The sequence below is a fragment of the Haliotis asinina genome, chromosome 13 (assembly GCF_037392515.1).
Source record: "Haliotis asinina isolate JCU_RB_2024 chromosome 13, JCU_Hal_asi_v2, whole genome shotgun sequence".
Classification (NCBI taxonomy): Eukaryota; Metazoa; Mollusca; class Gastropoda; order Lepetellida; family Haliotidae; genus Haliotis; species Haliotis asinina.
Genome location: NC_090292.1, coordinates 34,941,663 through 34,955,297, shown reverse-complemented (window position 1 = coordinate 34,955,297; position 13,635 = coordinate 34,941,663). Strand labels below are relative to the sequence as shown.

General features: G+C 41.4%; 1 protein-coding gene across 5 annotated transcripts in view; it reads left to right on the top strand.

Moving 5' to 3' along the window:
* The window catches only part of LOC137260325 (1-deoxyxylulose-5-phosphate synthase YajO-like), a 32,768-nt gene that overhangs the window by 11,776 nt on the left and 7,357 nt on the right, over positions 1 to 13,635 (top strand). The window contains exons 1-5 of one of the 5 annotated variants that reach the window (XM_067798003.1): positions 1,623 to 1,685; positions 10,741 to 10,907; positions 11,988 to 12,101; positions 12,478 to 12,620; positions 12,846 to 12,984. In XM_067798003.1, the coding sequence (XP_067654104.1) occupies positions 12,000 to 12,101; positions 12,478 to 12,620; positions 12,846 to 12,984 (384 nt within the window). In that variant the 5' untranslated portion in view covers positions 1,623 to 1,685; positions 10,741 to 10,907; positions 11,988 to 11,999. Of the gene's footprint in view, positions 1 to 1,622; positions 1,686 to 8,758; positions 8,841 to 10,740; positions 11,086 to 11,987; positions 12,102 to 12,477; positions 12,621 to 12,845; positions 12,985 to 13,635 lie in introns of those variants that run through there. The other 4 variants (XM_067798005.1, XM_067798001.1, XM_067798002.1 and 1 more) reach the window with 4 other exon arrangements.

Genomic DNA, 13,635 nt, shown 5'->3' with positions numbered 1-13,635 from the left:
CCTGCTGGCGATCGTCCCTACAAAGACATTCGGAATGCCGGTCTCCACACTCACATCTCACCTACAGTATAGATGTGAGCATACATGTATATAGTTTGTAACAACAATAGACAGGCAAAGATTCAACAATGGACAGATAGAGTAACTAATAGTACTTCCTTCAACAGTTGATATGATGACAGACACACCCCATGGGGGTGACCAATAAGGTCCATAAATGTCATATACAGTAATTAATGGAAGTGACAAAGAGGAACAAGGTAGCTGACCAAACAATGTACTCTGCGGTAGTGATAAAGATCAAGATTGCAGATTGAATAATAATATCTAAATATCATATAGCCTGGCTACATAGTTTTTGGTCTGTAGAAATATTTGGACAGGGCTGTCCTGAAGCAGACATTATAACATATCTATTACCCACGTTCCAAAAAATGAAAATATCGTTAAAATATATTTCCTATAATTAATCGAGAAAATAAACAAATTAAGAGGAATCAAGTCGGAATCAAAATTTAATTCTTTTCAATTGAGGATTTGGTTTCAAATGCAATGATGTAATTCGTCAAAACACTTGTGAAGTGTTAACATTTTTAACTTGACTACGTGACCTAAATCTTGCCAGAACGTAAGTCGGCTATCACTTTGGAGATAAACATCAATTTCAGGGTGTTATAGAGTATTTGAAGCCCTGGAATATATTTGGAGCCGACAGCGTCAGCCGGAGCTTTCAAATGAAATATGAAACCTACGTGTCAATACGCAGAGTGGCAGAGATACTATGCTGGCTCGCCGCATGGAACTCTGGGTATGAGAGTGTCTTTGCCACAGGCCAGAAAGATGTGACAGTTCGTCACATCTCACACAGTTCAGTCTATATAATGTACAAATTTCATAGCTGTTTTATTTTTGATGAGTCTACACATCTAATTACACATTTTTGTTAACATGGTTCAGTTTCACTGAGAAATCATCCTAAAACCTGTAACACTATTTCGATTTGCGTAGCGACCCTTTGTTTACATGGGTTGTACGGCTCCACGTGCTGTCATCGAAGCCTAATGGGTAGCATACGTGCAGCCGGTTTGAAATATATATATATATAGTCATAAACCTTACTGACGCAGTTGTAGAAATATATTAACGTAACAGTGTAAAACATTATGAAACCTCGTCGAATCGCATTATGCCAGTCTCAGCATATTAATGAATGTGCGCATTTGTTTACAAACAAGAGAAAAGTCCGGTCATGTGATATGCAAATTAGCCTGTGGAAGTGATGTTATGCTAAGTCGTCGCTGCGCCGGAGTGTGAACAAACACATGAATTTATTCATTCTACAACTTAAATGTGCATTGTGGGAACGTTGTCTTGTCACTGTTTAATCAGAGTATCTTTGGTTTAATAACTAATCCAGTCTGTCAATCAAAACTGGCACAAGCGTCAATTTCGGCCAATCAGCAGTCCGGGTGCGCTTTGTTGATTTGTCAAACTTATTTCCGGGGTGAAACGATGTGTTATGCACACTCGCTATATCGATCATATATCACTGCGATTTGATGTATACCTCAACAAAATCAATACGGTCAAGACAAAACAAACTGAGGCGGAAGAAGAAATACGATAGCCCTCACGATCAGTTAAATGCCGACACCATCCTTCACGAAACCTACGTCTGCTCGAAGGTGAGAAGTTGCACGACTATTCATTGTCCTTGGTGTCAGTCAATCCTCTCATAATAGTTTGTGTTTTGCATGAAATAGGTTCGCGTTGAACTGTGTCGTAACGACTTGACCTGATTTGACTGGATAACCGATGACCTCTCAGTAGGTCACGTTCTGGCGGAACTACTTTTTCATTCAAACAAATATATGGAACTGGACGTCACTCTAAACACCCAAGAATTAAATGAAAATTTAAGTACATGGGCTTAAATACGGAAAGAAATGCCGTATTTTCGCCCATGGGCTAAATTTCGCTTGGGCCTAAATACGTGGATTCCCGGTATGTGACTCGCAATCCAGTTACAGGGCATATTGTCAGTAGGGCACCTAGAATCAGAAGGACAAGACAGTGAAGCTGAAAGTCTGTGGTTATCATGGAAATCATCTGCGCGTAGAAAATGTCTTAAATGCAAGGAATGAAATGAAAGACAAATCTGTTTCGTAAACTGGAAAAAAACATTACCATCAATGTGAACAGCGACGTATATCACATAAATAAAAGCACCGTGATTCGCACCCTTTCTGGAAAACAACAGGCACACTAGACCAATAGGAGACAAAAGAAAGATAGATTGCCAAACGTCAGTTTTCTTTACAAATGTGAGCCGTAGTGATGAGTGGCATTCAGTCATTTCCAGTCAAAAAAACAACTGACGGTGTCATGGTGCGTGAGAAATTGGTAAATCAGGTTTTGAGTCTGAAGAGCGAGATGTACGCACCGAAGTGCTGTATAAATTCGATCATTGTATCATGTTGCATCACAGTTCATCGAAACACACCAAAGATCGATATGCCGAGATTAACATGTGAAGAAAGAGAGAACCAACAGTACGTCAAAAGAATGGGAGCTGCACACGTCGAAATTGATAGAAGGTTCGGGTGTGCGTCTACTATGATTAAAAGTACAAGGTCGATTACCCATGACCTTTTGAATGCAGCTCAAAAATGTGGATTTTCAGACGTCACTGACACCTTCATGACAACTGGAGAATTCCCATGCAAAAATGTATGGAATTCCATGGTAAAGAAGGCTATATGCCATCATGAACTGAATAGAGAGGTAAACTTCACGAGCGCCCACATATGCAGAGAGTTGGTGCCATTCATACACGTCTTCTTCCTCATCGTCTCTGGAACCTTTGTTTGGGGTATAACATGGTATAACCTCCTGTCTATGCTCTGATAAAACTTGGTACACTGCCCGTCACACCTGGGCTGTGTCTGTTATGCGAGATTGAAAGAGAGGACATTGTAAAACATCAAGTACTATACTGTGACAAGCTGGTAGAAAACAGAAATGCACTGAGCGAGCATATGTTTGATAACGTGTGTCTCGACAGGTACATGAGACTCGAGGAAGCTGAAGACGAGGCTAAAATCCTGACATACCCTGGTTCCATTACTCCGGTAGTGCAGGACATGACTCTTGATAGCTGGGCTAAGCTCATGCACATTATTGCAAAACACATCAGTGCATGGAACTTGGTCAGCATTCTGTATTTATGAGAATAGCGATCAGTGAACGCTTTGTACATACTGACCAGTTATCATCTGTTGCCAAGAGTTAAAGTTTATTGTGCTCGGTTGTATGTTTCAAATACTATTACATTTTGCATCTTTTCGCGAATATATGTTTAGTTCTAAAATATATACATAATTGGATGTAAAACTCTCCAAACCTTTGGAGGAAATAGAGAACATTCATTCATTCACTCATGCCGAGATTAACATGTTAAGAAAGAACCAACAGTACGTCAAAAATGAGAGCTGCACACGTCGAAATTGATAGAAGGTTCGGGTGTAGGCTACTGGTGGTATACAATGATATCGGCAGACAGGAAGAACTGACGACAGGCCCAGAACGAGAAGTTCTCCAGTCACAACCCTACGGGGAGACCGGTAAATAAGGATCACCAGACCCACGAAACAGATTCTTTACGACGACGACGACGACGACGACGACGACGGCTGCGACATCGCAATGCTCACGTACAGTACTACATAAACATCACTGAAAAGCAATATTTTCTAACCTACAATCGTTCCACTATCGCTGACACGCCATGTATTGTCAGAACATCATTCATTATGTGCTTGATTGATCACCTGTAACTTTTTTATTTTGTATTATACTTGTAATCAACATACATGTACTTCCTCTTAGTTTAGGAATCGTTCACGATGACGGTGGTGATGATATGGTAACTGAAGTTACCCACCCCATCCAACAGCAGATAGTTTCTGAGATCTAACTTATTCCCACCCAATGACTCCTACATAACGGAGACCCGATTGGCTGTTGTCTTGGCCGCTGAAGCAAGGAGTGAGAGGCCGGTCTTTCTATTCAATAAATCTATTTAATAAATAACGCAACACACAGGCAGGTCCGAGGATGGGCTGGGGTGATGGGTGCACAGCCCCTTTGTCCTGAAGGGTTATTACAAAATCACCACTGAAACTCATTAATACGGCTGAAAACGAAGCGTACACTGCCTACCTAAGCTAAACGATAAAAATGACTCTCAGCGGAAAACTTCACGCACGTGAACAAAAGTACCTGTAGGCAATCTGTATATAAAACACGAGCTGAACTGTTCGCTGTCACACTTACACCCGTACGACCAACAAGACATGCATCGATTAACATCAGAGCAAAGAGAAGTGTGTACGCTGGAGGTGGGAGCCACACACTCGTATGTTGCAAGAATCATGGGCTGCTCACAAAGGACATTTGGTCACACGTTCGCGAGACAGCAGAATGGCCAAAGAACGGCAGACCAAGGATCACCAACCCCTCAGGAAGACATTTACGGGCGTTACATCTGAGGAACAGACTTCTGTAACGTCATCAGCGGCGAAAATCTTGTGTATCGAGTCAGGTAGATAGTAATCAAGCGTCTTCGTGCACAGAACTTCCAAGTGCATGACGTTGACGTGTGAACTTTGACGTCGTAGATTGGCATGGGTAATGAATGTTCGTCATTGGCAGCAACGAAATTGGCGTCGAGTTCTTTTCAAAAATGAAAATAGGTTCTCAGTGAGCAGACCCGATGGCTGAGTGCGTGTCTGATGGCGACGTCTCCTATTGAGCACCAGTGGAAACCAACTCCGACGTCACTTCCGAGAGCATTTATCGCCTCCGTTGACCAGGAATGCGTTGGAATTTATGCGACATTTATATTCAAAGGGCCATTTCTAATAGTTTCAAGAAATCTAACCATATTTATGTCCAGTAGTAAAAGATACGACTTATCATCCAAATAATTAAAAGGTTACTGTTTTGATCAGTCCTTTCACATAATTTTGTCATAATACATCGATCTCAGTGATTTTGAAATCTCACTTACAGTTCCCATTACGGTTACAGAGCGATGTAGATGTTAAGGAGATTTACAAATGCACTTCTTTGAGCATCGAGGCTAAGACTTGCAGCTACATTTCATATTGTGGATAACAAGTTTTTTTCTGCGGACAAGCACACATGCTGTTACCACGTGAATATCTGTAAACCAGACGAACATGTGAACATGTACATGACCGTTTTGTAGATAATCCATCTGGGAATGACAGTCCAGCGAATGATACCATGAGCATCGCCCTTCGTCTTTCATCAGCCAAGCCATCCGATAACGTTAGTCCCCTCCTGCTTCAATCATGGGATTGTGAACTCCGATTCTCAGCCAGACTTTTGCACGTCCAACCATTTGCACTCACTGAGAAGGGGTAATGAATATGTCAAAGTCAGTATCATGGTATAGGAGTCCCTGCTTGTTCCCAAATACTTAAATTTCATGACAGACAATTATCACAGTCACTGTAGATTGGCTTATATTATGTATATTATTAGTTATACGGTATTTTGAAAGGGTGCACGGGATCATGAGGCCCTTGTAAATTCCGTATATAGCCTAAGGCGCAGCCGAATGAAATACGGAACTTACAACGGTCTTATAGTCCCGTACACCCTTTCAAAATGCCATGTGATAATATATAATATTGATGTGATATATACAATATATTTTCCTTAAAAGTTACATGCAACCCAAAAATCAAGTGTAACGAAGCCTTTTCATTAGCCACTGGTTCATTTGCCGATGCGCTTTACCGACTCTTCGTTTATAGCCCGATAGGCGTTAACTGCTTGTCGTCATTGATTGAAGTTGTGCATTGCATATTGTCATTACCAAAACATCAAACATCTGGGTCCCTGACACTGTCCAGAATGGTAAATGAATTGTATTTTGATAATATGTCCCAAGCATGTCAATAATACTCTTCATGTCTTCGGTTTGATAATGGCAAATATATTATAACAGTCATATATTTCAGCGTTTAAACGGCCTTCTCAGCCTTACATTAGAACCACGTGTTAACCATTTTTCAGATAATGGTTTGATTATCAAACTTATCAACAACCATTTCATGTACACGTGATTACAATCCGACCGTTTGACAATTTCTGGTTGGGAGCACAGGAAGGCACACGCAGGAAGCTGAATACATCAACCCATGTCCGCACCAACTTGTACAACACATAAGTTGTGGTGATAAAACAATGACAACACTGCATACTGGTCAATTTTAATGGAGGCGCTTTTAAGAAACATCTTGCACCATTTAATCCATGATTTTGCTAACAGCTACATTTATTTATTGTTTACAGAAATGGAAACTTCGGAGTTGTTCCTTGTGTACCCAATCACCAATGACAGCCTATTTTAAACCGGCTATAGTGATACCTTTGATTTAACAAAATGCGCTCTGATCTGCACTTTTGACCCAATAAATAGCAGCTAAATGCCCCTAATATGTCTAACACATAAACAAACACACAGCACCTGATACGGAGAGGGGATGGGATGGGACGAGACAAGGGGGCCTTAAGGGTGCAATGTTCAAAATTAGGTCACACAAAGGTCACACTGTAATGTAATGAAAAAAACATGGCGGATATAATCTGATGTCACATTTATCACATGTGAAGCTGCCCCACACAGTCACCAAGTCAAGAACGCACCTATCCGCGTCAAGCGTTGCTCAACTTCAACTGATTTGTGGCCTGAGCCCAATGCATTGATCCACACACCACCACATATGATAGGAACTCATATCCTGTTCACCAGTCCTGAATTTTTGGACTAAATCATTTAACTGGATCCATGAATATTAACCAGTAAGATCTGATAAATGTAAGCGCTTGTACATTGCAGCACCACGCTCCTAATCCAAGCAAACACGTCTTACGGCGTGCTCTGTAGTACAGCGAGCGCCTGACAAGGGAAACCTGCCACTAGAAAGGTTTGGCTGTCTGGTACGGAACTGATATTGCATCAACCACATTGTGCGGTACAGAACTACGCTGAATAAGCGCAAAAACACCTAACAGGTTTAACCAGTGAGCCAGATGCTTTGTGAATCATTTTACGACCTCATCAAGCAGGGGCAGTCTGTGATTCCATAGTTAAGATATGCAGCCTAAACCTCGATCAAGTATAGAAATACGGTGTTATGAAAGTTTAAAATTAAAATTCATTTGTAAATACCATTTCCTTATGAAACAAGAAATTGGAATTCAGCGTAACCCGAGTTGTTTGTCTATTCTCAATTTAGCACGAGAAAAACCGGATCGGTTGGAAAGTAGAATAGCTTGAATAGCTTAATGGGATTTTTGTTTCGGGTCAAACAGTAATCACATTTTCAAATCATGTATTGTTGTCAAGTCGTTTACGTTTCAAACGGGATTGGGCTGTGGAGTAGTCTAGAGGTTAGAGTGTTGGTTTGTTACACCGAAGTCACGGGTTCGATTCCCCACATGGGTACAATGTGTGGAGTCCATCTCTGGTGTCCCTCACCGTGACATTGCAGGAATATTGCTAAAAGTGATGTGAAGCCATACTCACTCACACAAACATAGTGAGCAGAGTCTCTTTCTGTGGTAAACATTCAGATGTTTTGTGAAACATACCTAAGAATAATCTTATCATCTCCCGTCTAACAGTCTAGTGTCAGCTGATATTTTTGTCTATTTCTCAGGCCTTTCTATATGATGATAAATAGCATATGCAAGATATTGATAGCCGTGGTCTGCAAGCGTCAAGCGACATAGGGAAATGTTTGTGTCGTTTTTCATGTTCACAAAGCTGAAACTTACTGAAAAGACCCGTCACACCAGTCAGTCAAAGATAATCACATTGTGTGACTGTGCGTTCTGCCCAAGTACGAGCCTACACATTAAACTGTGTGGTGAAGTGAATCTCCACGCCACATGTTACCAATTATCTCATAATGTCTTTAGAGCATAAACTTAAAGTCTGATTTGTCATTCAGGATTCCTGTGCCATAAATCAACATCACTGGTGTTAGTCCAATCAGCGTATGTACACCTGCATACATGGAGAAATGTAGCAACATATGTTTTTCAGTGTACTCGTGGAAATCGCGGCGCCTGCATGAGAGGGCTAGGCGGCTGACAATCGTGTGTTGACGTTTACGTGCATGACTCTGCAGGTGTGGAATCGAATCCGAGATATATCACCCAATCCAATAAAAGTATTAGAATCTGTACTTTACTGAGGGAAGTGCAGTCCCACTTATGACATGTCTTGCATTTCACCACTTTATAAACGACGTTGTGTTTTCATTGTAGAAGATGAATTTCATTTCTTACAGGCTGTAATTTATATTTGATCTGCGATGTTACACGGGAATTAGTAGCTTCATTTGAAGCTGACACCTGCATTACATAAGCAAGCCCCCTTGTCGCGACGTCTAAGATTTTAAAATGCTTTCACTCTAAACAGATTATATACAGTGCCTAGAAGTGTACAATTCAGTACAGTAGGCTCAAAAAACTTGTCCTATTTTCCCCTCTGTATGCAGGGCCTGGGTATAAACTACTTTTGAAACTGACCTACTTTGTGGAAAGGTCTAGCCGATGACGGGCTGAATTATCGTCGTTATATAACTCCACCGTTTTCCGACTTATGTAACCAGTTGATAAACGAGCTATGAAAACGTATATTTTTAATTTAGATATATTTCAGTTAAACAGAGACTACGTCTCTCTGTCAAGTGAACGCTTATGAAGACAGTAGCGAATACGTTTCCTGGAACAAGGTAATTTTCTAACTAAAATTAGGATCTTCATCATTTGTTTTCCTTCATTTGTTTTCATTGAACAGAAGTAGTCTACCTTATTTTCGTAAGGGTGGGGTAGTTACCCACTGAGAGACAACATAAGTTGTTGCTTTCACAGGTATGCGTCAATCGTGGCGCAGTCAGCGGCTGAGTCACGAACTGCAGCATTTTCTAAGGCAGGGACGGGTAACCCGGATACCCAGGACGGGTGGGTAATGAGTTGCTCCCGGGTATTCGCCTCAGTGCTCGGACCCCTTATAATCATGTGACTACCAGATTAAACAATGCAATGTGTTATTCTTTCATGATTAAAAGGTTGTATTGTGTTTACGATTTAGACAATTTATAGTCACTTCTTTTGAATATAATACATGGGTCCTATATTGAAAAAATAAGTAGCCTCCAGGCTGAATAATATATTTCATGCAAATTTCATGTCGGAAATTAACATAACGGATATCCGGGTAGGGTAATAGAGGGTGGGGTACCCGGGCAGAAAATTTGGATCTGTTCCAGCCTTAGTATTTTTTCATCTGCCCAGGTCTTTGACCGGTACGAGTACTGAGTCCCGTGGGGTACGAGTACTAGTACTGACTCCCGTGGGGTACGAGTACTGAGTCCCGTGGGGTACGAGTACTAGTACTGACTCCCGTGGGGTACGAGTACTAGTACTGACTCCCGTGGGGTACGAGTACTGAGTCCCGTGGGGTACGAGTACTGAGTCCCGTGGGGTACGAGTACTAGTACTGACTCCCGTGGGGTACGAGTACTGAGTCCCGTGGGGTACGAGTACTGAGTCCCGTGGGGTACGAGTACTGAGTCCCGTGGGGTACGAGTACTAGTACTGAGTCCCGTGGGGTACGAGTCGTCAATCGTCGTTCAATGTACTTCGAGGATCACAGATTGTATGAGTGCTCTGTTCTCAGACGTATCCATTTCAGTGGGGATACTTGTGATTAGGTGTCATGAAACAGAAAACTAGCGGCATGTGCATGTCAATATAACGTTTATGGGAATGATGTAAACCATTCTTCAGTGTCATAAAGTTGTGTTTAACATGCACATATCAGAAATATTTTAGGCTCAAAACCGTTTGATAGTCTCTCGTGTTCAGAGACAAAGCGTTAATCTGAGCCAGAGTATGCGGGTCGAAGGTCTGAAAGTTTATTGAATGACCACTGGAAATCCTCGCCACCACCACCCTTCTAAAAAATAGCTGTGTCCGCCTCTGTCAGTGTTTACACAGAGACTTTCAGTTAACTTAATTCAGGGACAATATAAGATTCCCTGTTAAAACCTATACCGAGCCTACGAAACAAACATTTTGATATACACACGAAAGAAGTATCGCAACACTTTTGAATCTTAACTATCGATAGTCATGTCATAATTTTGTTTGTATGCTTATTTTTCTTTCGAACGGGCAAAACACTGGTTTTAGATATGTACGCGTTACATTCAGTATGAGCACCAGGTGTGTAACGTGTATCCGTCATTCAGCAGATATCAACATGGGCCCTCCTCCTTGACAACTGCTTAGAAAGGGTGGCATTGTTATGAGGAATTCTGGCATGACATTGAGAGCATTTGCAATAGATGCTGGTTTGACAGCATTTGCAATAAATGCTGGTTTGAGAGCATCTGTAATAGATACTGGTTTGAGAGCAGTTGCAATAGATGTTGGTTTAAGAGTATTTACAATAGATGCTGGTTTGAGAGCGATTTCAAAAGATGCTTTTTGAGATGCTGGATGTCGTCCATCGACAATTAATCATTTGGATAGAAAACCTCAGCAAAAGCTAATATCATTATGGATGTCGATCGTGAGTGACAACTACTTACGAGGTCACAACCCTTTTCAGAATCACTTCATTTTCAGAAAGACTTCATGTCAAGAGGCTTGTGAAACACAGAGTGGCTTGAGGAGATTTATTAGAGCAGCACGCCTGGCCTGGTGTCAAGTGTGACGTCGATTGAGGTTGTTCATGACTGAGGCCGTGCTTGGCGCCACAGAAACATTTCACATACACACCGGATTGTCTTGGAGTAAGTACCGTTTGGCAGGTGTTTTATCGGTGGTATGGCTATGCTTCTAACAGGCCTGTGGACAAGAGCACATGACTGACATCTTACACGGGGTTGTAGTGTATTCCAGTGGAGAACCTCACTACACTCAGCCGGTCCTAAAGAACGACGACGCTAGGCCACATTGTTGCACGTGCCGGTGAGGATGTCTTACGTCGAGATCATGTCCGCTATGAGGAACTAAACAAAATGACTCGTCAAAGTCAAGATGAGATGTTACTTTATCATCCAAAACTATGTTACACAGCCGATATTGCTTATGTGAGGATCAAATGATATTTCCTAGGATATGTTGTTTTGATAGTAGATTTGTACAATACAAAGATAATAGTATGACTTAATGGGCTTGATGACGTCACGTTGCTATGACATTGTGCACTGCAAGTCTAATGACAGTATGTTCAGAGATGTATATTTTTCAAAGAAAACAAAATCCTTTTTGATAATGGATATAATCTTACCCTCGTGTCTACTGATATTGATTATATCAACACTCGTTGATAACCGTAATATTGATTAAGATGTAACTTTATTAACTCGTGTTGATACTATTGGTATCAGTAGACACTTGGGTGAGAGAGTCGATGCAGGCACTGGAGGTTCCAACCTATCCTGACAGTGAGCTCGGTTATTGATGCTTCTGTCATTTCTTAAGGACTGCATATGCCAGAAAACTGAAAATGGCCACACTTGTTGACGTCACACAACCATAATTATGAATAGTTCAAATATTTCAAAAGTAGTCAATATTTTGGCATGATTGCTGGTGTGTGTTTTTGCGTTTAAAATTGACATTAAATTATTCCTTGAAGGCATTGTATCAATGGTTCATTGTAACAAACTGATACAGTGAAAATATTTTTTTATTCATGTGTATGCATTGGTTAGCGGACTACATCTTGTAATTACCACTGAAGAATTTTACAGTCAATATTATTTTGTACTGCATAGATATGAAGCTCTCGTGTCCTATCATTTTCACGCAGACATTTACTCCCTGTGTATGTGCATTCGGCTGAACGTAACCTGTGATTGTTTCAGCCGGCACATGGAATGATGAGTGATACCAGCAAGATGGAGTACCGGTTCATGGGCCGGTCTGGGCTGAAAGTGTCCTCCGTGTGTCTGGGAACCATGATGTTCGGAGACAGGGAGGTAGGGCGGCCCCACGGGTCTTATTCTCGGATAAACAGTGGCTTGCTTATGTGTTGACAATCTCCGACACGAGATCCCTACTGTGTTGATTAATATGTTGACAGTCTGTAATTCGAGATCCCTACTGTACTATTGTGACTGCGTTGACAGTCTGTAATTCGAGATATATCTACTGTACCATTGTGACTGCGTTGACAGTCTGTAATTCGAGATATCTACTGTACTAGTGTGACAGTGTTGACAGTCTGTAATTCGAGATATCTACTGTACTAGTGTGACAGTGTTGACAGTCTGTAATTCGAGATATCTACTGTACTGACTTTGTCAACTAGTATGTTCACGGTCTGCGATAACATGTTGTTAATGTGTATTACAGAACCCCTATCCTGGTCAGAGTAACACAGCCACCTCGCATGCCATGCTCGACCGTTTTGTTGAACTAGGAGGCAACTTCATCGACACGGCTGACGTCTACTCCAATGGTCAGTCAGAGGCCATCATAGGGCAGTGGTTGAGTGGGTGCGTCGTCTAAAAGTTTCTGTGTTCAGCATTTACCTTTTCACGCATGGCATGGCCTACAGATTGATTCATTGCATACATGTAAAGGATTTCATTACCCAACTGTATTAACAATAATCATATCAACAATGCAGCTTTTCATGCTCATGTCAAATTCACTTCGAGAACCTGAATGTTTATAGATGTGACAGGCTAAGATATTTTACTTTTTATGCCACTTTGCAGTCGCAGCAGAGATGATATCGTGCTGGCAACAAAAGTGGGACTCAGATCCGAAAACCGCGGGTTGAGCCGACGATCCATCATAGAGTCCTTGGAGAGAAGCCTGGAGAGGTTACAGACACAGTACATAGACTTGTATCAGGTATACAATCGTGCTCCTTTTCAAAGGTTGCTGCGTTACAAACACAAGTCATTGACTCGGACCTTTAACACAAACTAAGGTTGCTGCGTCACAAACACAAGTCATTGACTCAGACCTTTAACACAAACAAAGGTTGCTGCGTTACAAACACAAGTCATTGACTCAGACCTTTAACACAAACAAAGGTTGCTGCGTTACAAACACAAGTCATTGACTCAGACCTTTAACACAAACAAAGGTTGCTGCGTCACAAACACAAGTCATTGACTCAGACCTTTAACACAAACTAAGGTTGCTGCGTCACAAACACAAGTCATTGACTCAGACCTTTAACACACACAAAGTTTGCTGCGTCACAAACACAAGTCATTGACTCAGACCATTAACACAAACTAAGGTTGCTCCGTTCCACAAGCTCAGGTCATGAACTGAGACCAGAAACTCAAACTTAGGTTGTTCAAACTAAGTGGAATACCAACTATAACTTGCTAGGTTATACCAGAGACACGACATTTTTATGGTCTTTGGTTCTGAATGTTGAAAGGCCAAGTAAACAACGAAGACATAATCTTTTTTGGCGGCTTTGTTCCCTGTCCTTACGTATTATCCATCAGTTTGAACACAGTATGAGTTCAATCCACTTAGCCCACC